Raw genomic sequence first — 27,676 nt, 5'->3', positions numbered from 1 at the left:
GAGAGTAAGACTACAGTGAATTAAGGCTGTGACGTTTGACTTTAATGCCCGACAGCTGGGTTGGTTACGGGACTGCAGGGCGCCGCTGAGGTCGTGCTTTAGGCGGACGCGCGCTGGCACGATGCAGAAGGAGCGCAGGAAGCTCTACGGCTCCGTGGAGGACGCGCGCAGAACAGGTGAGCACATCAAGCTGCGCATCACGGTGTGTGTGTGTGTGTGTGAGAGAGAGAGAGAGAGAGAGAGAAATAACATCCCTGTATAGCTCTCTGCAACCTGATGTAAGGGCAACTGTCATGTGGCTTGTTATGTGTAAAAAGTACAGTAAGAAACATTATACCTGTGATCATCACCTAAACTGTGTGCACACGGTTTAGTCTAAAAGTATACCGGAATGTCCATAAGTATTTGGACAGCGCCACGTTTTCAAACCTGTACATCAATATGGACACTGGATTTAAGGTGGAGCAATCAAGATATTGGTGAAGTGAAGCCCAACTTTACATCAAAGGCATTAAAATAATTGTTCATGAATGGTTTAGGAATTATAGCATTTTTTTTACAGGATCAGAAATATCGAATGCTACAGGAAATCTTTTCTGCCAACTGCAAAACTCCTTCTCTAACATCACTATAAATAGACTCATATACATTCTGACTTCATTACACTGTGCTCATGTCCTTCATTTATTCGGTTATAAATTTTTCAACTTGCTGGCTCATTTTTCTTTATTACTATTTTAACTTGCTGGTGCACCTTATGTATAGTTCCCTTCCCGTCTGTATTTACAGTCATCACACCTGTGTACATATTCGTATTATTTGACCATAAATATTTTTTTAAATTATAAAATATTTTTATTATATATTTTTTTAATTAACTTTGCCTTTTCCTCACTGCAATACTCCCTCTTTTCTTATTTGTGGTATAATCTGTGAACTAGTTGCTGCAATGATACAATTTTTCTTTGGGATTAATAAAGTACTCTATCTATCTATCTATCTATCTATCTATATTTGGATAACAGCTTAATTAACCATTTGGTGGCCAGTTATATCATGTTTCATAGTTTTTTCAGGACTAATGAAAGAGATAAAAGGTCTGCCGTTGATTCCAAAATGATGAATTTGTATTTATTTGGTTGTTATTCATGGTAACTCTTTATATGCAGTCCCAAAGAGGTGTTGATGAAAATGAATGCGGTCATCATCATCAGGCTAAAATGAGAGATAGCAGAAATTTTGAGAGTGGACAAATCAACATTTGGGATTCTTAAAAAGAAGGATTGCACTGTCAAGCTCACCAGAAGTAACACCAAAGGCTATTGGAGGCCACAGAACACAACTGAAGATTAAGTAATTAATATTTTCTTGTTGAAGAAAACTGATTTACAACATCTAGCCAAATCAAGAACACTCTGGATGAGGTAGCTATATCATTGTCCACTATTAAGAGAAGTTTTCACGAATGTAAATACAGACGGTTTACCTCAAGAGGCAAACCACAAGTAACACTCAAGAACAGTTAAATAAAAATAAAACTTTAATGAAATATTATTTAAATTTTTTAAAATAAAATTACTCATATTAGAATTATTCGAAAGGAAAAATGAAGGAAGGAAAGAAAAAGCTTATGTTCCAAAGCAAACCAGTGTTATAAAATTGGCTTGTATATTTGGCAGGGGAACTGGGTTGATGTTGTTTAATGATAATCTAAAGGCTGATAGAAGTTGCACTAGGAATTCTGAAGTGTATATGGCGATATTTTTTGTTTAGATTTAGTCAAATGCTAATGAATAGTGGCACAAAGTAAATTGCAAAAGCTACCCAATGCAAAATAAAAATTCAACGTTGCTAAACGGCAGAGTCTGTCACCTGACCTCAACCCAATTAAGCATGCTTCTCACCCAATGAAGACAAAACTAAAGGCAGAAAAGGTCACAAACAAGCAGCAATTAAAAGCAGCTGCAGTAAAATTCAGCATTAGGTGATGTCCATGAGTTTCAGACTTCAGGTAAAGATTGTAATTGGTACCAAGCATAAGTACTATTAGTACTAGATATAATCCCAATGTTTATGATTATGTTCATTTGTTTGAGCCTATGAAAATGTTTGTACTACAGTACATTTTATGTATAAAATATTGTATTTCCTTAACTCACTTTTCTTAATAATTAAGGTCCAGACTCGTGCCACTGTTGTCCTGCAATATGCCTGTGCTATCAGAGAAAAAGATCAATTGATGTAATAACCTGATATAACATTTTAGTGCCACATACAGTGCATGTTCCTTCTTACCCTGGCATGCCCATCACTCTGGAATAGGGTCTATCTGGACTCATCAGACAACTTGGCCTTATTGCTTTAAAGTTTAATTTTATATTTCTTTTTATTTTAACTCATTAAAAGAAGATTTTCTTATGAACACACTCGTTTAGCTCCAATCCTGTAAGTTCCTGTCACATTGGGTGTGTGGAAATGTTCTTCTTTTCACTATTAAAGGCAGCTGTGATTTCAGCTGTCAATGTTTTTTAATTAAAATTCACCAAGCATTAAAATAATCTCAGAGCATGGTCATCTTTCTTTCTTTCTTTCTTTCTTTTTTTCAAACCATGGATTCCAGTGATTATAACAATTTCCTAAGTGATGTTCTTTGTTTGGTATAGCCTAATAATTTTACCTTTCTAAAACACAGAATCTCTATTTACAGGGTGTGTCTTGAAATGAAAAATGAGAAGCTACTGACTTTATCAGTAAACTGAAACATACATATTTATATTTATACATAATGACTGCAATAATTATCCAGTAAAAGGCTCTTTAGTATTTGCTTATTTAAATCCAAACAGATTTTTTAAAAACCGTTTTGCCCAGGCAGTGTAGCGTTACCCTGTGAGTATGTTTTGCTGCATGATATAATATTTGCATTCATCAAAAACTGATACAATAATAAATGACCAGGATTGAATGTTGAGGGTTTGAGTCAGGTCTGTCGTGAGCAGTCAGTGCTTTACTGACTTCATTTGAAATGTTGGCTTGGTTTCACAATTTCAAGGGAAATCAAATATTCTGGAACAAGTTAAAAATGAATTCAATAAAATTTTAAACAGACTGTGATATTTGTTTTCCTTACATGCAAAAACATCTTTATACATATTTTCTCACACATTTCATACTCATTTCCTAATTATGGGTTTTGATTAGGTAAAGCTGCTTTGAGATAATGACCATTGTTAAAAGTCCTACATAAATAAAATAAAAAAAAAAACGTAATACACACGACTAATACACATGCCATGGACCAACACTATCCAGATAGGCAGAACAAGAATATTTCTTTGTTTGGCCATCACTCAATTCCTGTTAATACATAAAGTGCTTCAAATTAGGCTAGAGGACTAACGTGTGTTGACATATATCTATATGTTTCTTTGATAATCCATTCTTCATCCATCCTCAGTCCATTTTCTTTTTTTGTTGCTATATTCTTTCAGTGCATATTTGCTCCATGTGGAATAACATCAGGTCATATTAGGTGTCTTTACATTGGACTTTCATCCACTGGGTATCTATATGAGGATGGGGTACTGATTGGCTCGCATTTTACACATAGGAAAGCATTTACCCTATTGGTTCTCATCTCCCACCACGGAGGACCAATCACACCTAATTTAATTTAGAAAAGGCTGTTAATTAGCTGATTAATTAAATCAAGTGTGATGAGAGCTGGGAAAACACTAAAATGTGCAGGGCAGAGTTGAGAACAATCCATCCAACCAATCATGAATGAGACTGAATTTTTGTAACCAATCGTATTGCAAAAGGAAGGGTTAATTGTATTATAAAAGATTTTATAATCAAATCTGGAGAAAAATTAATTAAACACTTTACAGTGGACGCAACCACTTTACACATAAAAAAGTTATATTCTAATTAAATGCCTTGTGCATGTAAATGCACATCTAATCGGATAAGACAGTTAAGTTGCCTTTAATGGGAATCAATTCATTCGGATTAAAAAATATTGTCCATGGAAACCTCACTACTGACATAAAGGGATTGTAAGTTAATAAAATGCACATAAAAACACAAGTGCAATTAAACCCACAGACAAACAACCGAACCACATAGTAAATAATGAAGAATGAAATTTGATGGTTTCCAGGCTGGCCTCAGATGCCATTCCTCATGTGATGTTATGGCTGGTTAACAAGCAGCACATAAGCATGAAGCATTTTGTTCTCTTTGATAGGCTCAATGCAACAGGAGATGTACGCTTTAACGATAAATAAAATCTGGAAGCTGGAGGTTGTGAGCAAAAGTAATGGCAGAACAGAGATGTGGCAAACATATGGCAACTGGAAAATCAGTAAATATTGCAAAATAAGCAGGGCTTAATCACTGTTACCAAATACCTAATATAGTATATGATGAAAAAGAAAACATCTTAAGTATCAGGATCAAAATCAGGAATCAGATTACATTTTAAATAAATTTCAAGTAGGATTTTCCCTCTTTTTGCTAAATTTTTAGGGGAAACTTCATGAGCATGCTCTTCATTACATCCTTTATGACTGTGAATGTACAGTCAGTTATGGAAAAGGAATACATTAGGACCTATTTTATGAAAATTATTTGTCATCATACAAAAGCTTCATTCATGATCATTGTATTCCTCTCCTGTAAATTTTTTCTATGGTTAGTTTTCTAGACTTTATCCAAAAATAAGCCTCATCCTTTCAAAAGATAGCAATCTAACTTTATAGCTCTTGGACATTGAGTCTAGCTAAAGGCATTAATAAATACATAATTACTCAAACTGTATTTTGAAGAATAATTAAATTCCCACTTAGACACTCCTACAACCACAGAGGTCTTGCTTTTATTCGTGGGTGTATGTGTGTTTGAAGCGAATGCTGCTGTGATGAACAGCCCACTGTGTCCGTGTCTCTCAGGTGCTATGACTCAGGCTGCATCAACTCAGCAGCTCAGTCTTATGTGTGTGTGACTTCAACCTTTACACCGTTAAGGTGATACACATCTCATTCACGTTTGTAGTCAGAAAGTTTTTCTCATTAATTTTTTCCATGTTAACACATACACTTATTTTGAAACCCAGTTAATTAGGAGAAATAAATTTCACCTCAGAGTGTGGGGAGAATGTCAGGAAAAGGGCGTACTGTAACCAAGGGAACAGCTTCTTAGTGTAAGACCAGATGTAATATACATTACTGTTGGTATAAGCAAAAAAACATGTATAAGCAGAGATCGTTTGTCATATGTATTATTCAAATATTTCATCATTTTGATATTTTCACACTTGCAAATTAGGACTGTGCACTATTTATAGTCCACAATCCATGCTCCTCTTTAATAGAGATGGATATTGTAATTGACAGAGGTGATGACGTGAGCCAAAGGGGCAGAGTGTGGAGTGAAAAGCATGGAGGATGTTTTTTTTTTTTACGATGATAAGCAGACTGATAGAAAGAAATGAGCCTGGAAGGTGCACAAGAGTAATGAGAAAAGAGAATATTATAACACACACACATAGTAAAGACACTGATCAGTCAAAGAATATGAATTAAACAGTGGTTGCTTATCCTCATAGAAAGAGTGACTTTTTCATGCAAAAGGCAATGAGATTCCTGTACTGTATATATGACCATGTGATTTATTATTTGCTTTTTCCTCATCTTCCTCCTTCTTCATTCTGTTTTCAAGTCTGGGTTTTTAGTGAACTCAGGACAACAAGGCAACATTTTCCATGCACATTGTTCCTACTCCTAGTGCTCATTATCAGTGCATTTAGTTTCATACTAAATAAATACCCAGTTATGATCTCCTGTTGATTTCCATCCCTGCAAAGTATCTTTGTATGTCATTATCTACTCAATAACGACATTCGACCATTGATCATATGTCTAATACACACAACTTTAGAGCTCTAAAGTTGTCAAATACACACAACTCATATACAGACATCCGTATGGCCCTCGTGTCATGGTTCAATAAGGAGTCTAGTGCTTGATGTCTTTTCCTTGCTTACTGACCATGCTCAATGACAGAACCTGTGCTAATTTCCTTCTTGTTTCCGTGGCGATGGATTAAGGAGAAAATGTCAGTCTGTTGGTGAAAAGTCTCGGGTCTAGACCAAAGGACTGATCCATAGAGCATCCACAGCCAGCGACTGCAAAACATGAATTATTGACCGCTACGTTTTTTACTATCTGGTTTTTGATGGCTACAAGTACAAACAGGGTGTAAAATGATTACTAAAATACTTTGGGTATCAAAGGTCTTCTTTCAGCTCTCAAAATGTGTCCGTGCTGCCATTGTCAATTAGGCTTTAATTCACACCTGAGCCAGTAGCTAGCCTGATTGTGAACTGAATAAGATCTTGTTCGGGTAAATTGTCAATCAAACTATGATTGTGGCCCCAAACCACACTGGCCCCAAACCCACCCTCTACTGAAGGCGTATCTTGTTAAAATGAAAGCATGCCGGATTAGTCATTGTTAAATCCGTCAGCTTAGCTTTCATTTAGAAGTCTAATTTACATTTATTCAGAATTTTCAAGACATTCATTGAATCACTGTATTTTAGCTGAAAAATCATCTTTATACTGTCACAGTAATGCTGTGTTCTGAAATTTGTCTTAATTGTTTGAAAACAAAATTATTAATAAGCCATTGTAAAACAGTTAGTTCAGATGGAGTAATTCCATTAGATGAGAGGAAATTCTATAAAATAAAATTTTATTTTATTTCTGATCAAAAGAACGAATTTACTCAAGTAAGTTTTTGAAATAAAATTACTTCTATGAGTAGTTTCGCTGAACCATACTTTTTGTTTTTACTTAAATTTGCGAAGAAGAAGCACTAGTCTTACTCCGCTACATTCAGCTGCACTTGACTCGTTTTTCTTTTTCACCATTTATTCTACACATTAGATATTCTTTATTTTTGCCAAAGAAATGCAGCCAGTGGATCAACCGTGTGACTATATTTTCCACCATTCAGACATACTGTAACAACAATAATCTGTTTGGTAGACAGTGAAGGAAACATGACGCGGTTAGTTTGTGTTAGTGTGTGTGTCTGTGAAGGCAAAAGTAGGAGGGGTCTGTGTGTGTGTGTGTGTGTGTGTGTGTGTGTGTGTGGCACGGTGTCCAATGACATGTAGTACGTAGTATGTAGTACTATGGCTACATAGTACTGGTATGAATTTAAAACTACTGCCAGCCCTGTTAATGTTATACTAACTGTCGATGGCTAACTGTTAGTTGCTAGCTCAATGCTTGTTCTGCCAGTTATGGGTAGATAGTTTCACCAGTTGTGAAAGAATACTGTATGTTTTGGCAGACTAATATACCTGGTAAAATCAACAAACTAATCATAATTTTTTAATAATAAATGGCATTTGTAGAATTGTTGTATAAAAGCAACATTAATGTCATTTTTTGTGTATTGGATTTTATTATATTGTTTCTGTTGAGATTTAATAAACTAATTATCCAGATTACCATCAATCGTAATAAAAATCACTGTAGCCCAGGCATTTAATTTGCTACAGTTCTTTTAAGGAACCTTAATTAGCTTATAAAGAAATAAAAAATAAAGCAATATCATTATTTTATAATTTGAGGTTTCCCATGGCCTTGTTCATTCCCCTCATTTGTCTCTTGCAGATGAAGACAGCATTGTGTCCATGGCAGACTCCACCATCACTGTGGACGATATCGAAGGAGAGCTGTTCAAAATCGAGAGGATACGAGATGTGCTTGTGCGGAGAGAGTCTGAGCTGAGATACATGTAAGCTATTTTTCACTCCTCTTCCTAAATAAACCCCATAAATACTTGACTGGCAGCCTGAAATAATGCTGAACGTTGTTAATTTTTTATATATTTTTTTCATTTTAGTAAGTATAGTCAGTATTGTATTTCAGTTTTAGCACCTCTGATCTGACTCAGATCCGTCTTTTGTGATGATGTGGTGCTGAAGGTGGAAAAATCCACTAGTCTCTATTTACCTCATAGTGTGTATGCATTTACAAAGATGAGTCATCTCTGACTTTTGAAAATGACAGGTGTTCTTAGAAGCACAGAGAAGAAGTGGTGTGTGTGTGTGTGTGTGTGTGTGTTGAGACAGGCTGCAGTGCCGCTTGAGATTTAGAAGCGCAGTTATCCAGGAAGGTAGCACTGTTGCATAAGCCTGAGTACAGCTGGACAGCAGTACATGACCTCCATTTGCGTAAACACACCCCTCAACCGTGTGACGTCACATCATGTGAAAATCATATTGTGTATTATTTGCACTGAATTACATGATCCTTTGTTTATTTAGACTTAAAAAGTTAGATTCTAATAAAAATGCTAAATAATTTTTCGAAGCAGGGTTACCCTCATGATGTGCTTTAAGGTAGGACTCAAACATTATTCTAGGCGTTTCAAGACACATGGAAGGATTATGCAAGTCCAGCCAGAAAAAGATCTAGTGCAGGGAAAGGAGCACTGGCAAGAATTAGGTGGTGGACCCATGCTGACAATTATACAGCTGGCAAGCTGTAATTCCACTTGAGCTGTTTGGCTATTTGTGGTATGTGCTAATCACGGTACACACACACACACACACACACACACAAACCAAAGAAAATGAGGAGCTTAAATAAACTAAGATCCTAATAAATAAAATTTTCTTGTTCTTAAAATTAATTAGGAGTAGAAGGATTTCGTTACCTTCATTAATATTCAAGCAGAAATACAGAAAAAAACACTTCTGAAGTAGGATTAATAAAAAACCTTTCGCATGCTTCTTTCATCAGGGAATTTAAAAAAAGGATGAAACCATATGCCACATGTAATTAACCACTAGAGTATTAAAGATGTTGCCTCCATCTGTTTCAGCTCTTATTTGAACATTATGAATAAGCAAAATGCACACTGCAGCAAATCAAGTCATGTTGGTTTGTATTGTCAGTCATCTATATAGCTGGTATAGACCAGTGGTTTTTAACCTCAGCCCTGGAGGACCACCTGCCCTGAACCACTGTTAGTGTGATGATGTCATGTTACGTTGTTCAACATACTGTACATGACACTGTTACCACGGACACCACCAGCTGTACTTTGAAGCTGCCTCTCTAGCAGGCAGTGTTTTCTGATACCATTCGGGCACCTAACGTATGTCACAACCACAAGACAGTGTACAGACAGATGTCTTCTACAGTGGGGCAAAAAAGTATTTAGTCAGTCACCATCTGTGCAAGTTCTTCCACTTAAAAAGATGAGCGAGGATGATTGTAGGATTTTTAATGCATTTATTTGCAAATTATGGTGGAAAATAAGTATTTGGTTATCTCCAAACAAGGAAGATTTCTGGCTCTTACAGACTTTTTCTTTAAGAAGCTCATCTGTCCTCCACTCGTTATCTGTATTAATGGCATCTGTATAAAAGACACCTGTCCACAATCTCAAACAGTCACTTTCCAAATTCCACTATGGCCAAGACCAAAGAGCTGTCAAAGGACACCAGAAACAAAACTGTAGACCTGCACTAGTCTGGGAAGACATCAACTGTGGACGCAATTATTAAAAAATGGAAGATGTACTGTACAAGACCACTGATAATCTCCCTCGATCTGGGGCTCCACGCAAGATCTCACCCTGTGGGGTCAAAAAGATTACAAGAACTGTAAAAATCCCAGAACCACACGGGGGGATCTAGTGAATGACCTGGAGAGAGCTGGGACCAAAGTAACAAAGGCTACCATCAGTAACACACTGCGCCACCAGGGACTCAAATACTGCAGTAACAGACGTGTCCCCCTGCTTAAGCCAGTACATGTCCAGGCCCGTCTGAAGTTTGCTAGAGAGCATTTGGATGATCCAGAAGAGAATTGGGGGAATGTCATATGGTCAGATGAAACCAAAATAGAACTTTATGTTTGAAAGAAAAAGAATGCTGAGTTGCATCCAAAGAACACTATACCAACTGTTAAGCATGGGGGTGGAAACATCATGCTTTGGGGCTGTTTTTATGCAAAGGGACCAGGACGACTTATCCAAGTAAAGAAAGTATAAATGGGGCCATGTATCGTGAGATTTTGAGTAAAAACCTCCTTCCATCAGCAAGAGCATTAAATATGAAACGTGGCTGGGTCTGACAATGTTGAACAAATACTTATTTTTCACCATAATTTGCAAATAATTTTTTTTGCAAATCCTACAAATGTGATTTTCTAATTTTTTTTCTTTTTTTTGTGTCTCATAGTTGAGGTATACTGTACCTATGATGAAAATTATAGGGAGCTTCACATGAGTAATTATTGGGAGAAAAAAATAATAATACTAACACTAAATAACTACTATCTCAGCCAAAAACTGATAATACCATGTGTTTCTTCCAGAAGTCATTCTCTCAGGAATTCCGGAAGGTTCCTATGGTTACAACTGATCATTCTCACCTGTCTGTCATATAGCCCTCATTAGACCTACAGTATGTTCTCTTTCTCCTCGTAGACCAGATTTTTGGTCTTTGGCATAAGACCCTGTCTTGTTTATGTTTTTTTTTTTTTTTTGTTTCTTCTTCTTGCAAATTTTGTCTTTCAATAAATTAAATCCTGCATCTCAGCTAAATGACCTAGAGAGGAATTATTTCAACTTGTCCAAAAAGTTCTCTGGCATCACAGCATACCCCCAAAGGAGACATCTAACACAGTATACACATGACTAAGACAACATGTTTGAGTTAAGATTAAATGAATATGAGCTTAAAGCATACTATTTAATAAATCACACGTACTGTAATTGGCAAACTATCATAAATAAAAATAGTTTTTTTATATATCTGGTTGCAAATCCTCTTTAATTGAGAATTCCAACAAGTTTGTCCATGCTTAGTTCATTTGCTTCAAACATTTGCTTCAGCCAAGATAGCTTAAACATCTCTCATTACTTGTTTCATAATGTCTCAGTGGTATCAAATTATTTAATTACTGCAACAGTCTTTTCACTTTCAAAGTACATGCATTTTCTTTGGCTCTGACATAAAAAAGGATTTTCGAGCTCTCCTCTCGGATAACGCTGCGCTTTTAATCTCTAGTCATTTCTAAATACCCTTAAGTAAATGAAATTGCAGCTGTAGTCACACTAGAATTCATCTAACATCAGCAATAATAGACTGCTGGGAAATGAATGTCAGCAGTCATTATAGAAGTAATATAGACTGTTACCAAAATTATAATATATAATGTAAGTGTGTATCCAAGTGTATAATCAATAAGTATTGTCACACGGTAATCCACTTTTTTAATAAGCTACAGTATGAATCAAAAGTTAAGACACTCTTACAATTCCATGTTTTTTCCATTGTAAATCAATGCAGAAGGCATCCAAAATATGCAAAAAGCTTTTATAACGGCCCTAATCTAAGGTGCTCTTTGTTGGTAGTTTTTGAGGCAGCAGTTGTTGGCAGCAAATCCTTTGGGTGCTGTGGGTTGTGGGTTGGAGCGTTGTGATGGGTCAGACTTGTTTGTCTGGTGGTGCTCTATTGGATTGTGATTTGGGGAATTTGAAGGCTGAGACAGTTTTCCTGCTTTTTTTTGTTTGCTGAAATTGTATCCTTAACAATAGCCCATTTTTTTTCACCACAAATAGCAAAAACTTTTTTGTAAAATTTTGTTATGAATGTGATATTTGAAATAAACATAAAAGTAAAAACTTGGTGTTTAGCTGATCTTATTTGTGTATTTTGGAAAGAGACAATATATTTGATTCACAGATTTACCATCTTGGTTAAATAGAAATGTGTTTTGTTGATGCTTACACATGTATAGAATGCTGTTAATGAACTCTAGATAATGTGCATATTTACATATAGACCTTTTTTTTTTTTTATTATTATTATTATTATTATTATTTGTGTTTGTTTATACCTGCGTGTGTGTGCATGCTTTGCATCTCATCTCTGATCCCTGAACTCAAATGACAGGCCAAATAAGAGAGCTGATATGAGAGTGGGAAGACACTTAGACTTGCACTGAGTCATCATCAAGATGAGGCCACGAAAGGTTAAAGTAATTTTAGCAAATAAACCATGAGGCTCTGATCAGATCAGCTCATGGAATAATCTCTAATAGTCTTAATGGCTGTCATTTATGCCAGCACTATTGAAATGGAGCATTTTGCATTGTTTTCTTGTTTGTTTTTGTTAGAATGGACCAGAGTTGCGTACAACAAAGCACATAACAGATGCTAAGATACAAAAAAAGGTATTTTTAAAAGTCTAATACTGTAAATTGGTAGCACAATAGGGCAGCGGGGAAAGTTGCTGCCTTACATCTTTAGTGTACGTTAGCTGGGTTCAGTATTGAGCTTGTTTTATTTGTGGTTGTAGAGTACCCTTCAGGTTTTCTGTTTCCACCCACCTCCCAATAACATGCCAGTAGGTGGACTAGCTCTCTAAATATGTGTGAACAAGTGTGTGAATGTGTATGCAGTGCTATGTGTATGCATGTGTAACCAGGCTCTATTTCCTCCTGTTCTGTATTTCCACAGTGTTCTAAACAAATCTGTATAACACAATGATACTAGACAACTTCAGAAAGAGCTGCAATTTATTTGTGTATGATTTTTAACAACACTTTCCTAATTTTGCTTTGTATCATCTTCCTTCAGGATGGATGATATTCAACTATGTAAAGAGATCACAAGGCTTAAAAAAGAACTGCAGAAATTGGTGTCGATTCCAGGTAGGCTCACAAAGGCAATTTTAATGAATTAAAGTACAATTTGTTTTGCACCTCATACAGATGTGCCCAGTTGTTTTTCAACCCGAACTCTGGAAAAGTTGAGACGTTTTTTAAATTTTAATAAAATTAAAACTAAAACACTTTGAAATCACATGAGCCAATATTTTATTCATAATAGAACAGAAAGAACATAAATGTTTAAATGAAGAAATTTTCACTTTTATCCACTTTATGAGCTCATTTCAAATTTGTTGCTTGCTACAGGTCCCAAAAAAGTTGGGCCAGTGGCAACAAAGGGCAAAAAATTTGAAATATGATTCAGCTGGAAGAACATCTAAAATCAGTCTGTTATTGTGGAATACTTTAAAAACAACGTTCCTCAATGTAAAATTGTAAAGGCTTTGCATTATCTACAGTGCATAACATCATTAAAAGATTCAGAGAAATTGGAAAAATCTCTGTGCGTAAGGGACAAGATCAAAGACCCTTGTTGGATGCCCATAGTATTCAGGCTTCAGACGACAAATCGATACTGCGTCACTCATCGGCATGATTTTGTCATTGACATTACTAAATGGGCCCAGGAATACTCCCAGAAACCACTGTCGGTAAACACATTAGCCATGCAATCTGCAGAAGCCATCTGAAGCTCTATATAGTGATTTGAATTTCTTTTAGTTTTCCTTTAATATAATTTTTTTTTAAATGTCCTAACTTTTCCTAGAAATCATGTTGTACAATACAGTGGAGACTTGCCATACAAACAATCAATAATCACAAATTATGGAATCCATTCCAAAGGTGAGTTTGTCAGTCGAAATTTTATATAGAAAAATGCATTTTCTCATAAGAAAACAATGTAAATGCAGATAATCCATTCCATCCACCCAAAAATGTTACCAAAATTTCCAAGACTTTATTCAGTTTTTGCATATGAAAACAATCAAACCATATAGAAAAGACATTTTAATGACGTAAAAATGCTAAATAAATAGACATTAAACCTTACTTAACCTTTAATTATGATTGTGATTTTTTTTCTTTGCATATACAATCAGTACCATTAAAACTATGACAAGTTTCAGTCCATCAGAACACAGAATTACTGATTATCTAATGTCTAATGTTTTTTTCTTGGTACCACCTTTTTTTTTTTTTTTTTAGCATTCTTTGGACTTATGGTGCTACAGTATATCTTCACTAAATCTGGCCAAAAAAAAAAAAAAAAAGTTTACTGCTGGAGGCTTGAACGTCAAAACATCTTCACATGTTGAAAATCCAGCCAAAATTTGGGTTTGTAGTTCTAAAATTTGTTAGCTAGGGCATTCGTATGGCGAGGACCCACTGTAATTACATCATAATTCCTGAATGTTTTTATTTATTTATTTTATTTTTTTATGTGGTACATGAAGTAATTGAGCATATAATTCTAATATTTAATTCAGATTACTTTATAAATGTATTTCTAATTAGCGTGGCAAGGTTAATTAGTTAGATAACAGGTTAGCATTTTTTATGTTTTAAGTAATCTTTTTAGCTTACCCTATTTCTATAATGTCTAAGCAGGTAAAGACATTTCTATCGCCTCTTGAGGATCCTTCCTCCATGCCGGACATCTTAAACTATCATCTCACACTACAGATTTTCAGTAAAGATTTAACCTCTAGACTATTTTGTTTATAACAAAACATTTATTTTGTTGTCCTTACATGTTTATTTCATTGAATATCTGGGATTTAAAAATTAAGAGCCAAATCTCAAGCAGGTCATTAGCTGAAATATCATATGTCTAATTTGTATACAACTTTATCAATCTTCTGAAGTTCTTCAAGGCTTTGTATGATCAAAAATGCTATTTGAATTGTAATTCCAGTAATGCTTAGTTAATTTCAGACACTGAATTCCCCAAGTTTTTCTCCAGAAGCTTTTTCGTGCAGTCCTTTTAAACAGCTTGTTCTGTAAGTGGTGTCTAGCAGTTTAAACTTGTTAATTAGGCAAATTCTTGGCAAGTTTGCAACTGTTTCAGACACTTTGAATGATTTTATTTACTTTAATTTACCATCCTATCTATTTTTTGCCTGAGGTTAAACAGTCTTTGGAAAAGTTCTGGTCTAACACATTTAGAAACCATCCTTTAATAAAATGGGTTTCACTGAAAGGTCAAATTAATAAGCACAACAAAGCATCTAATTTCTGATATTCCACTAGGAGGCAAAATAGAGCAATAAACACAACTATAAACAAAATATGCTAATTACATGCACATCTTCAAAGGCAAGACAGAAATTTTTACCATTTACAGTTTTTTACAGGCGCTATGACACATTTTTCAATACTTAGGTCACTTTTGCAAAACTCTTCACACACTAAGCACAACAGAAGTCTATGTGAGCTAAACTGAGGATCAATTATCATTGTTTTGGCACAAAATGCATTCAAAGACTACATCTCTCAAATTTTATGAATTCTTTTCTCATTCAGACACAACAACTGCCAAAAATCTTTGTACGTACAGGACATTTGGGTTTGTAGTTCTAAAATTTGTTAGCCAGGGCATTCGTATGGCGAGGACCCACTGTAATTACATCATAATTCCTGAATGTTTTTATTTATTTATTTTATTTTTTTTATGTGGGACATGAAGTAATTAAGCATATAATTTGCACATGCTTACATACTGTTTTCAAAACTGTTAAACTTATGTTCAAAACAGTAACATAATGAAAAACTAAATAAGACAGCAAAATTCAACAGCAATATTTTATTGAAACATATTTTAAATCTAAAAATGCAGTTTAACCAGCCACAGCTGATTCTCATTGTAGATGAACATCTACACAGGTGTTACTTTATGGAAGAGTTGTGCTAGGTGAGTAAAGGGATGCGGAGAGAAGGAATCAGCCAACATTTATAATTGTATGGGAAAATGTGGCATTTCACCACTCCCGTGCAGTCACCGAGTGGTTTGCGGCCCATCCCAGAATGGAGTCACTTCTCCTCCCAGCTTACTCTTCATTCCTCCATATTTTCCTCATGGTGGCGGAAGGTTTACGACCATCATCCACATGATCAAATGTTCCTTCCTGGATGCAATGAATGCTGAATGCCTGGACATATCAGCAGAAGATTGCCAGGGATGGATCAGGCATGCCAGAAGATTCTTTCATAGGTGTATTGCCCTGGATGACATAAGATGTGATGTGGATGAGAATCTGTGGAGAAGACCGAGTAGATTAGCATTACTATTGTATCTGTATCAGTGGATGGTGTGTATACAAATTCTTGAAGTTTGGAATTACTTAGTGCAAAAAAATAAAAATAAATAAACAACATAACATATTGACGAATTCTGCATCATGTCTGATTCATTCCAGTAACATATATTGCAGTTATAAACGATATATATTGCAAAACGGAGATGTGTCCTTGTTTTACACAAGAAAACACTGTGTAATGCTACATGTTGTTAGTGTTTTTTAGGTCATTGTTTTGTGGGTGACAAGGTGTGTTGTGGGTGACAAGGTGGGGTCAGGGGTAGCTCAGTGGTTAAGGCATTGGACTACGGTTCGGAAGATCCCAGGTTCAAACCCCACAACCATCAAGTTGCCACTGTTGGGCCCTTGAGCAAGGCCCTTAACCCTCAACTGCTCAGATGTATAATGAGATAAAAATGTAAGTCGCTCTGGATAAGAGCGTCTGCCAAATGACTAAATGTAAATGTTTGTTGGCTGTTAACCTTTGCTAGTGGTCTGGAAGAATGAGTTTATTTGAGACCTGAATAAAGTGTTTTGGTAGTTGTAGTACATTTTGAATGTGAAATTAACTGCTTTGCCAAGCTAAAAGTTGGTTAGGAGAATTGTGTGAAGAGTTTTGCAAAAGTGACCTAAGTATTGAGAAATGTGTCCTGGCGTCTGTAAAAAACTGTAATCCAAATAGTTCAAATACTTGACAATTACAAGACTTTTCTGGTAAAATGATATTCTTTGGTAAGTACAGTGGTTCATTTAGAAACCATTAGGGTGGCTTTGGGTGCATTTTGATAAAAAATGGCAATTGCCCTGATATTTTTAGCACATGAACAGTTCTGTACCCAAGTCTTCATCAGGAAATTAGTTGTATTCTCAACAAGTGGACTTACATTTTACATCATACAATTGCACTTTTTACCATTTAGCACACAGTTACAGTATAGAAGGACCTCACCTCTGGCTTGCTCAGTAAAGACAGATTGAATTAAAGTCGCACTGGGAGTTTGTGAGGTCAGGTCGGTAACAGAGGATGTGGCAATAACTCCCAGTTGAGTTCCTGTAATGTGCAAGTAGTGTTTATGAATGCTTGTGTGTACGGTTTCCACATATAAATGCATAAATGTCACAAGTTGGTGACAAGTTATCTGTTGATTTTATCTGAAGGATCAGGTGTTTCACTAGCTGAATGTTCACAGGAATGACTGCAATGAGCTCAGAGTCACCTTGCTACTGTTTCAAGCGCTATACAAATAAAATTTTATTAAAATTTCCCTGTTTTGTAAATTATATCAGTGTCCCTAGAATAACCTGTGTATGGTGTAAGAGCTGAGCAAAGTTTAAGTTTAAAACACTCTTTAATTTATGATTTTCTAGATAGAGACAAGTCCAGTGAAGACCGGCAGCGTGAGGATGAGCTTTTGCAGCAGATCCATAAACTGGTGGAGACTCGGGACTTCCTGGTGGATGATGTGGAGTTCGAAAGACTGAGGTTGGTGCTTTTAGAACTGTGCTTGTTTGTTCCAGCACAAACAAGGTGCTGAATCCAATCCAGTGATCTAAGGAACAGTCTTTGGCATTTGTGCCTGTTTCTGTCCAAACAGCTGTAATAGCACACGCATTTACTTTTACTTCCTATCCACATACACATTCTTTTCTCATGTCTTCATGTTTTGCGCGATTGCTGCCAGTCTTACCATGGCCCTGATTCAGGAGAACTTGTTTTATAGATAAAACAGGTGAAGGAGGTAATCGAGAGATATGTGAGTTAAGGTAGATTGGTAAACAGAAACAAAGGTTAAAGAGATTTGGTAGCATAACAGTTTCAGTTACTATAGCTTTCGTCTGTGTGTGTGTGTGTGTGTGTGTGTTTGTGTGTGTGTTGGGTGTAACAGTTCCAGTACACTAATTCGATTGGTTTTGAGAATTACTTTATTTAGTATAACCGCACAGGGACATTACAAAGCACTGCAACTGACACTCAACTGGAATGATGAAGAAAGAGATTCTATTTCTCGCTCCTTTGCAAATAATTAATTTCTGGCACATTCTATATGATTTGCAATTGTCTGGAAGCTGCTAGCAATATGTGGCCGCCTTCAGGAAGGTGAGATGTCTGGGACAAACGATAAATTATTTTTTATTAATATAATTTTTTTACTTAAAAAAAGAAAGCTCATCAGATGAGAAAGAAAAGTAATAAACGAAATTACATTTCATGGGAATCAATTTTAACAGGAATGTACATGTCAATGTAAGCTAGTCAGCTAGTTAGCCGAGGGACTATAAAGTGTGTGTGGTTTCTTGATGTTGCAAGAACAATTAAAGAATTTTGGTATGTTGTGTGCAGTGTTGTGCTAGTTATAAAGGTAATATGTTGCTATTACTAGTAACTTTTTAGTAAAAGGAATATACTATTATTACTTCTTACTTTTCTAAACGAGTCAGCATGGCAGCGATGATACTCGAGGTCATATGCACTTGAAAAGCAGTAAGAGCTATTGAAGGCTACCAAAACATTTAACCAGAGCATGGCCATAGGTATGGAGCCAGATTGAAGGGGATTTTTGAGCTATGATTGACTTTGATAAAAGACTGGCATATTCCTTTAGGGTCCAGTCTGTCCGGTTTCTCCTGGTGCACATGGCGTATGGCCACATTATTCAGCCTCAGGGCATTAAATCTCCTCTCAGAGGAAGGGATGACCAGCAAAATCCTTCTTAACACTTTCACCTGACTGAAGAGACCTATCACCTCTAAGTCTAGCGTGTACGGAGCCCTGGATGAATTACCTTTCAGCAGCCTGACAAAGAACAAGAAGAAGCTTCTACTTGAAGAACTTTTCTACTACATGCATTTGGAAGAACACAAATGTTTTATATATATATATATATATATATTTATACCACTTTATTCTGTATTCAGGGTCGCGGGGACCTGGAGCCTATCCCAGGAGGCTTAAGGCACGAGGCAGGGTACAGCCTGGACAGGGTGCCAATCCATCGCAGGGCACACACACATACACACCCATTCACACACTATGGGCAATTTGGAAACGTCAATTAACCTAACCTACATGTCTTTGGAATGTGAGAGGAAACCGGAGTACCAGAGGAAACCCACCAAGCACGGGGAGAACATGCAAACTCCATGCACACAGAGACCGGAATCGAGCCTGGTCGGAATTTGAAGGCGACAGTGCTAACTACTACACCACCGTGCCTCCTTCATTATGCACAGTTAATATAATTTTAAATCAGGAAATAAAATGAACCTCCTTGATCAATTCACGGCAAAAGACTCAATGTACTGTATCGCGAAGATATAAAATATTAGCATAACAGGAAATTCCTCTGACATAGCTTTGAATATCAGTATAATATTAGATAAACGTTTTTGATGGACGTTAACCAAATCAGTAACATGCTAAATAGGTTGCAATGGTTGTGTAATGATTGTGCTGCAGGCTTCAGACATTAGCGTGTGAAATTGCGTAAATTCATATTTAGTGTTACATAAACTAACAACAGAGCACACATAAAGTGAGGACATACAGAGGTTGGACAATGAACACTGGCCAATTTAGTGTTAGAGGTTTCATGGCTAAATTTGACCAGCCTGGTTCAATCTTCATTGATTGTACATTCCCTCAGTAAGAGCAGAGTGTGAAAGTTTAATTAGCAGAGTAATAGCACAGTTTTGCTTAAAATATTGCAATACACAATATTATGGGTGACATATCAGAGTTATTGGACAAATTGTTGGTGCGCGTCTCGCTGGCGCATCTGTGATCAAGACAGCAAGTCTTTATAATGTATCATGAGCCACAGTATCCAGGGTAATGACAACATACCACCAAGAAGGACGAACCACTTCCAACAGGAGTAACTGTGGACGCAAGAGGAAGCTGTCTGAAAGGTATGTCCAGGTGCTAACCCGTATTGTATCCAAAAAACATAAACCACAGTTGCCCAACTTACTGCAGAATTAATTGTGCACCTTAACTCTCTTGTTTCTACCAAAACTGTTCATCGGGTTAACTGCTCCACAGGGTTGACATGGCCAGACTGCTATAGCCAAACCTTTGGTCACTTGTGCCAGTGCCAATGCCAAACGTCGGTTTCAAAAAAATCTTGGGCTGTGGCCAATATGAAACATGATTCTCTAATGTTACATTACAATTCTCTCATTGTTCTCTGATGAGTCCACCTTCACTGTCTTTCCCACATCCAGGAGAGTTACAGTGTGCAGAAACCCCAAAGAAGCGTACCACCCAGACTGTTGCCTGCAACAATGATCAGTGATGGTTTGTGCTGCAATATCATGGCATTCCCTAGGCCCAATACTTGTGCTAGATGGGTGTGTCACTGCCAAGGCCTACTGAACCATTCCGGAGGACCATGTGAACCCAATGTTTCAAAAATTGTATCCTAAATATAACCTTGTTATTTAATTTTTTTGATTTGGCTAACATCAGGATATTACCCACCCTAACTTCAGGAGCCATGCTGGCCATATCTAAACCCACCTCTTGTCACAAAGCTCTTTCTCTTGTAATTGTTTTCTTTTATGAGCATCACTGTCAAACTTCTTCTTCGTCCAAAATTTTGATCTTCTTTTGGTCTTTATCAACAAGCTTCACCTGTCATTAACATTTGAGTATGTCACACACCAAAACTATTCCTCTGTGTTCTGACAAGCTGTTGTGCCGTTGTGCCCATCCACTTGTAAGTTGGATCAATCAGCAACCACAAACATGAATATCAAATGATGGAAAAAATAATATTAAATAATATATTAAAAATGATCTTGATTATTAATGATAATATTTCCATTTGGTTAAAAGATTAATGCACGTATTTGTGCATAATTTGCTTGTTCAAAAGAAAACAACGTTTTGCAGCCAGGGTATTTTTAACTTAAAAGAAAAATAAAACACGAATCCCATCTGTGTAGGTTTCTTTTCTGAACAGACTGTGTAACACTCATGATTTAAATATTAGTGTCCAATAAGATGTTAAAGGAGCTAGTAGATCTTTGTGTTCTTGAATTTTCCACCCACTAAACACATTTTGAAAAAGATTATTTAATAATTGCATTCATTCTGTATAACCCTGTTATTAAAAGAAGTTAATACTAAATATGTCACTTTAAAATAGCGTGTTGTGATTTCCAACATTGTAACACATTTATAAAAACATGGCCATGGGACAAAACGTCTGGGAGGTCCCAGATAACACATTTAAAGCAATGGGTTTTGGCCTACAACTTATTTTTGCACACTAGCCTAAGCCATAAACCATGTGGCTTTTTGTGAAATATATATTTAGATAAAAAAAAAGGTCATTTCCAGAATAAAAAATTTGATTATTTCTGAAATTTCACTGAAGCATATGATGAAAAGAAAAAAGAAAATGCAGCAGCTTGATTGAAACTGAGCTTTTAGGGAAAAAAAGAGCAACAGCCCAAGGCGAGTTAAAATTGGCAGTGCTTGTTTAGCAGATCTACTTTATTTCAACCAAAAATTAAATTCTTGTTTTGTCATGACTGGAAATCCACTGTGCCATTCAATCAAGGACTTGATAAATCTACAGGAGAAGGGTCACCCACAGATAAAACTTTAAGATGTTTCCATCAATTTATTAAAATCCATCTAAAATTATAAGAGAGAGATCATTGATTTCTTGTATATTGTCCACACTGCCATCCAAAACATATAGTACTTTAAACTGTGTAGTTGTTATAATAAGGGCAGTAGTCAACTACCTTTGGTTAAGACAAGTCCAAAACCAGGACTAGCCAAGATTGTGTCTTAATGGAGTCAAAGCCAAGTAAGGGTCGAGTCCAAATGAAAGCGGGCCCAAAATCATCAAATCCTTTTTAAGGTTAAGCTTTCACTTCAACTAGTTGGCTTCACTTGTGCATTTTTCATTGTGAAATGGCACCAGAGATTAGGATATTTTTCCTAGAAGAATGAATTACTTTTTGTCAAACTTTGTTCATGTAAAAAGAACATGAATATATTTAGCAAGAACAATTTTGATAGAATGAGGCAAGAGATAAGTATAAATACCACAAAGTCTAAAACAAGCCTAAGTTAATACTAAAACAACTAAAGATGATATCGAGTCCTAGAATTATTTTACAAATTATTTCCTGCATCTTCTCCGATAAATAATATTTTCTTAAACTTTTCATTATAATTTATTAAAATGCAGAAACAAAACCCTGTATACTCATGCTGGCGAACTTCATCAAGGAGAGTTATGTCATGGGACCTGTAAGAAACAATTATACTAGGCGATTAACTGTTCTCCTAAATGTTATATACAGAGTCAGGCAAAAAGATTTATACACACTTGAGGAAACGAAGTAGTATGATGTATATTATATTTATATCATATAAATAATATTATCATATATATATACTGTATTTAGATGTAACACGTTTAGTCTCATGTCAAACACTTCATATTGTGTCTAGGCATGAATTAGTGTACTGCGCATTAGCGTATATTAGCGTACTTGTGCGCAGCTTACATCAGCTCCAAATGTGAAAGCCAAGTTTATCTGAACAGAATTGGACCGCAGTTTAATACACAATGTTTTTAGCGTAGTCCATCACCTCTGATATCTCCATGTACATGCAGCATGTGGCAATCTCATCCAGCCATAGCTGATACAAATTGGAAGGCACACAAAAGCATCAATCACTTTTTTCTTTATTTTTGTATGATAGGAGTGAATTATTTGCTAAGTTTGTTTAATATCAAAGCAATATATTGCAATTCTGTACTTGTGATTTTATAAATTTATCGATTCGATATCGATTCATTTTTGTATCGTGACAGTCTTCCTAATGTGATACCTGGGAGTCAGAAGGGAGAAGCAATCAGACCCTGTCAAAAGTGTGTCAGCTGCTAAGGAAGTGTTATGGATGTGTTTTAGTAATTACTCTTCTCTGTTATGTGCCCACTTCCCAATTTCTGATTCCCACTCATCAGTCAGTTATCCCATTATATGACAGCTACAAAATGGGGAGACTAAAGGGTAACACTTGCCAAAGTGTCTTTTTAAACTGCTGCTCATGCTGTCCCACTGGGCAATGTAGAGGAAAGCACTGTTTAGCCTCTTCCACATACAGTACAGTATGTGGGATGTTGTCTTGTGGCTTTTTATCTAAACCACACCCAAAATCCCTGGTTTATGCCCAACTGACATGCTAATAAAGGTTCATTTGTGATGTTGGGCCTACAGTATATCTACGGTAGCTCTCTGATATGGTATACAGTATTGACGTCACTCAATCAATCATGTTGTTACACTTAAAAACAGTTATTTAAGGTTATTTTAATTACTTTACCATTACTTTGCTTCTGTTTAAAACTTAAGACGAACCTATTTAAAATGGCTTTTGATATTTTTAATTTCATGTCTTTCTTATAATTTGATAATTGTTTGCAGTTTTTCTTTTTTCTTTTTTTGGAAAAAAACTCATTGCCATTTTATTGTAACTTTTAATGCTGAGAAGCACTTTGGCTCAACTTAGGTTGCTGTAAGGTGCTATACACTACAGTAAATAAATGTGTAAAATAAAAATAAATTGATAAAAGCTGCTGAGTGACATGGCTGTCAGCTGGTAAAGAGCTTGGTGGCACAAAGGTATAGCGAGATGAGCTGAAAGCAATATCAGATTCTTTCAGCGATATAAACCTCTTCTGTCAGCCAGAAGGGAAGTGCAAACGATTGCTTTGGACTTCTTTTTTGCTTTGAACTATAATTTACATATGTGAATATATGTGCAGGAGATAAATGTGTCTTCAGCTTCAAAATGATTTGTGTTTGTTTACCTCCTTCTTCTACCTTCTTGTTATTTGTGCACATTTGTACATTTGTTATTAAGACAGCTTGCTTTATTCATATACAGTATATACTGTAACTCTGTCCCACACAGGGAGCAAGAGGAGGACAAAGAGATGGCGGAGTTCTTACGTGCAAAATTTCCAACAAGCGCTACCAAGAAAAGTATGTATATGAGTGTAGCAAAAATTATTTGTGGATAATAATGCAGACCTGAAAGCATGTTGTTTTAAAATGTGGTTAACTACAATTTGTTCTTAGAAAAAAGGCAGTGTTGCTTAAGCAGTATTTAGGATACACTTTAAAACACTTTATTTACTTAATATATAATATAAAAATTGCAAAAAAACCAAAAAAAAAACAGAGAAACTGGTTAGAGGAAACAGATTATGCAGTTTTATAATGTATCTCAAATATCAACATTTAACAAATGTTACATTAAAATATATCGAATGGGACCAGCACTGCATGCAGCTCAAACCCAGATCCTCAGATCTGAAACTCAACAACCTGGAGCCTTAGCCACCTGAGCCACCACTCACACAGGTTGTGGGTTTACATTTAACGTATCCTTGTAAAAATAGTTCCCCTTGAAGGTAGCTCGAGCGCACAACTTTGGTTTTATCTAAACTTCCATCTCGAAGCTTTTTATAATGAAACTGGCTGTACACAACACCTGGTGATGTTTCCTGAGTCATCTTATTATTCAAGTTAAGTGCTATTATCACACACAGCCAGGTAACCACGCTGCTGTTATGGGAAGCCGTTAGGCTCCAAACTTGGTTATATGATTAATTTGGGTTAAAAAAATAGGAGGCGTTACGATTTTTAGATTAAGCACATGTTAGCGTGTCGATATTGACAGCCCTAAGAATAATACTGCTAATAATAATAATAATAATATTAATAAAACATACATATCCCCAGGTGTAGAATCCAGTCAGAATCAAGTTTCTGGGATGGTACTGTAAGATTTCCATCATTATTACGAAAGATATTTCCTAAACTATTGTTTTGATGATTATGGTAAAGCTGGTTTAAAACCAGCGCTGATTTAAGCGCTGTTTAAAACTTCGGCCCAAAATCTCCCATAGTGCCAAATTAAAATCAAATCTGTTGACTGTGAGAGCTATGATTTACCTCGCTTTCAACATCATCAAACCTAAATTTAGTGAGCTCTGGTTCCCTGTAGATGGGCATACAGTATTATCATTCTAGAAGAGAGCTCACCAAGCAAAATATGAATGTTTCATTATCATCAGATAAAAGTGTATGAGTATCAGTCAGAATAATTTTGTATATAATTCCTTGTAGCAGTCATTATAAAGCACTTATCATCATACATATACTAGGACATAAATACAGTACAATATCTCTGTTGGGGTCGGTCTACTGTGGTGATTAGAGAAGGTTGAGTAAAGCTTACATAGCATTCTTTTGATAAATACTGTATATTTCTCTGAAAATGTAATTTGTAGATTTGTGTCGTATCAGAAGAAGCGTTTTTGAAAAGTCAAAGCATGCCTGTGAATCTGAGAATGTAAATATCAATTCACGGAAACAGACAGAGTATTAAAACTAATGTTATTGTATTTTGTAGATGTGTACAGTCTTACTATGTAGCAATCTAATCACAACTGCTCATTTATTCTCTTTTTATCATGCAAGTATAAGAAAGTGTACGAGAGATTCTTTTGAAGATTTTTCTAAAAGCACCTTTTAAACAAAGCAGATCCTTATTCTGTGTATTTCCACTTGTAATGAGTGTATAATATTCTCTCTCTCTCTCTCTCTCTCTCTCTCTCTCTCTCAATTAGGCTCCACTCAGAAGAAAAGAATGACCTCTAGGGCCCAGCAGGTCTCCTCTCCACAAGTGACCAAGGCTGGCCTTACTCTGCTTAAAGAATGCTGTGGTTTTACCTGTTCTGTCATGTAGAATAAGAGATAATGAGAATGACTAAGAATGAGATAAAAATAAATAAATAAATAAAATATGGTGACACTTTGCAAGGGACTAAGAAAGAGGTATCTGTAGACAAGAGGCTTTTTACACAAGAAGATATTTTATGAGGTACTGAGGACCGGTCTCATTATTGATGTGCAAATTTAGGAAGTAATTTTTAAATAAATAACAAGATAAACTTTATGCAATGTGGTGCGGGTGAAATTATTGTAATTATGAATAGTTTCGTGTCTGTCTTGTTCCCGCTAAGGAAGTGTACAAAGATTAAAACCGTTTAGTAATTGATCATTTAAATTTATATCACCCCCCCCCCCCTTTCGTTGTCTAAGTTGCATCAGCTGTTTACTCTATTATGTTTGTCAGTGCATGCTTGGTGTAGAACCTGAATACAGCTCTAGTTCACTTCAGTGTACATGACTGACATGCCGGTGTGCCTGAGAGACTACAGAAAGAGATTACATTACACACTAACCGGGCTGAATAAAAACAAATAGATAGATGGACTCCACACTAAGGAGGAGTAAACAGAACCAAGAACAACAGCTAACCAGGGTTTGATTGTATTTGTGTGCCGTTATTTGCTACATGCCTGAAGTTCAAGTCCAGGTCACATCCATGCTGAAAAAACGATAAGTTGTTTATAATTCACTGTAATAGGCTAAACGATCCATATTTTGAATAAAATGTTCTGTACAGATGTAATTAAAAAAGCAGGCTGAATTAAATATGTGAAACATTTGCTTTGCTTGTGGCTGAGTAGTTTCAACTTTTCGTCATGTTTATATGTGAAGTGTGCTCTCTTTTAGCTGCAACATCTTTAACTCCGTTAACAGTTTGTAAAGTTTGATGTTCATGTAAATGTCACTAAATGAAATTTTAAATAAACTAAACAAATGAGTCTTGCATTTTGGTATTGCGTCATAAGTTAAAGGCATTACATTTATTGAATGATTTTATTAATCTTTGTGTGTGTGTATTGTATACAATAACCATTTTTCTTAATAAGTTTATAGTTTTAATTTTGATGTTTTGAAGTATTCGTGAAATGATTTAGTTTCTATTGACAGTAAGTTATAAGAGCTGTGGTGTTCTTAGTTTGTGGGTTCCTCCACGTAATCTTGTTCCTTTCAGCAGTTCCTTTTCAGACATCTGCATAAGTCTGGTTGATGTTTACAAATTGCCCATAATGTATGATTGGGTGTGCAACTGTCTGTGAGTTCCCTGGGTTAGGCTCCAGGCCGCCCTTGACCCTACACAGGATAATTGGTAGACACAATGGATGAGTAAGTGAATGAAAATTAATGTACACCTTCTGATTAGCCAGAATTAATTAACAACAGTCGAAACAAGTTTAAGCAGTAGCTGACTACTTAAGATAAAACATTTACAATTTGTGATCAGTATCAGATTCTTCTTTTGATGAGAAAGCATATGATACATTCCCAAGTATCACATTGTGTCATTGTGAATGAATATATGACCTTTTCCCAAACTGCTGTGGATGACCAGGAAACCTGTTGTTGTCTTGTACCTTTCAGTGTTCTGCTCTGAGCCACTGCACTGCGCAGCAGGATGACTCATACATCAAGTAGGGAGGTTCATTGGGATGCAGGAAGGAAGGCATGCAATGTCTTAAAAAGATGACTGTCAGTATAATTATGTTTAATTACGTATGCTTGTTGTTGATGTTTGAAGGTCAAACGGTCACACTGTACAGTACCGTATCTATAAAAATAGAAATGCAAAAAAAAATCAATTTGTCAACTACAAAATACACAGATCAGAAATAACAAACATTAACACTGATTATCAATTATATACCAGTGAACTAGTGACAGAATCTTGGGCGCCCATTATTGC

General features: G+C 35.9%; 1 protein-coding gene across 1 annotated transcript; it reads left to right on the top strand.

The window, feature by feature from the left end:
* Window positions 1-26,721, top strand: zgc:171844 (uncharacterized protein LOC100151763 homolog). Its single transcript, XM_053515140.1, has 6 exons — window positions 1-176; window positions 7,688-7,811; window positions 12,675-12,748; window positions 17,371-17,485; window positions 23,948-24,018; window positions 25,671-26,721. Exons 1-6 carry the CDS (start codon window positions 122-124, stop codon window positions 25,787-25,789), a joined length of 558 nt encoding a protein of 185 aa, XP_053371115.1. The 5' UTR covers window positions 1-121; the 3' UTR covers window positions 25,790-26,721.
* The last annotated feature ends 955 nt before the right edge of the window (window positions 26,722-27,676 follow it).

This window comes from Clarias gariepinus, chromosome 16 (genome assembly GCF_024256425.1).
Source record: "Clarias gariepinus isolate MV-2021 ecotype Netherlands chromosome 16, CGAR_prim_01v2, whole genome shotgun sequence".
Lineage (NCBI taxonomy): Eukaryota > Metazoa > Chordata > Actinopteri > Siluriformes > Clariidae > Clarias > Clarias gariepinus.
This window is presented reverse-complemented; position numbering and strand designations above follow the sequence as displayed.

What these genes read in the sequence shown, in the direction of transcription:
- zgc:171844 (XM_053515140.1), top strand. Translation starts at nt 122, where the DNA reads ATGCAGAAGGAGCGCAGGAAGCTCTACGGCTCCGTGGAGGACGCGCGC. An exon ending in GAGTCTGAGCTGAGATACAT is followed by an intron (nt 7,812 to 12,674) that starts GTAAGCTATTTT and finishes ATCTTCCTTCAG; the next exon opens with GATGGATGATATTCAACTAT. An exon ending in GAAATTGGTGTCGATTCCAG is followed by an intron (nt 12,749 to 17,370) that starts GTAGGCTCACAA and finishes ATGATTTTCTAG; the next exon opens with ATAGAGACAAGTCCAGTGAA.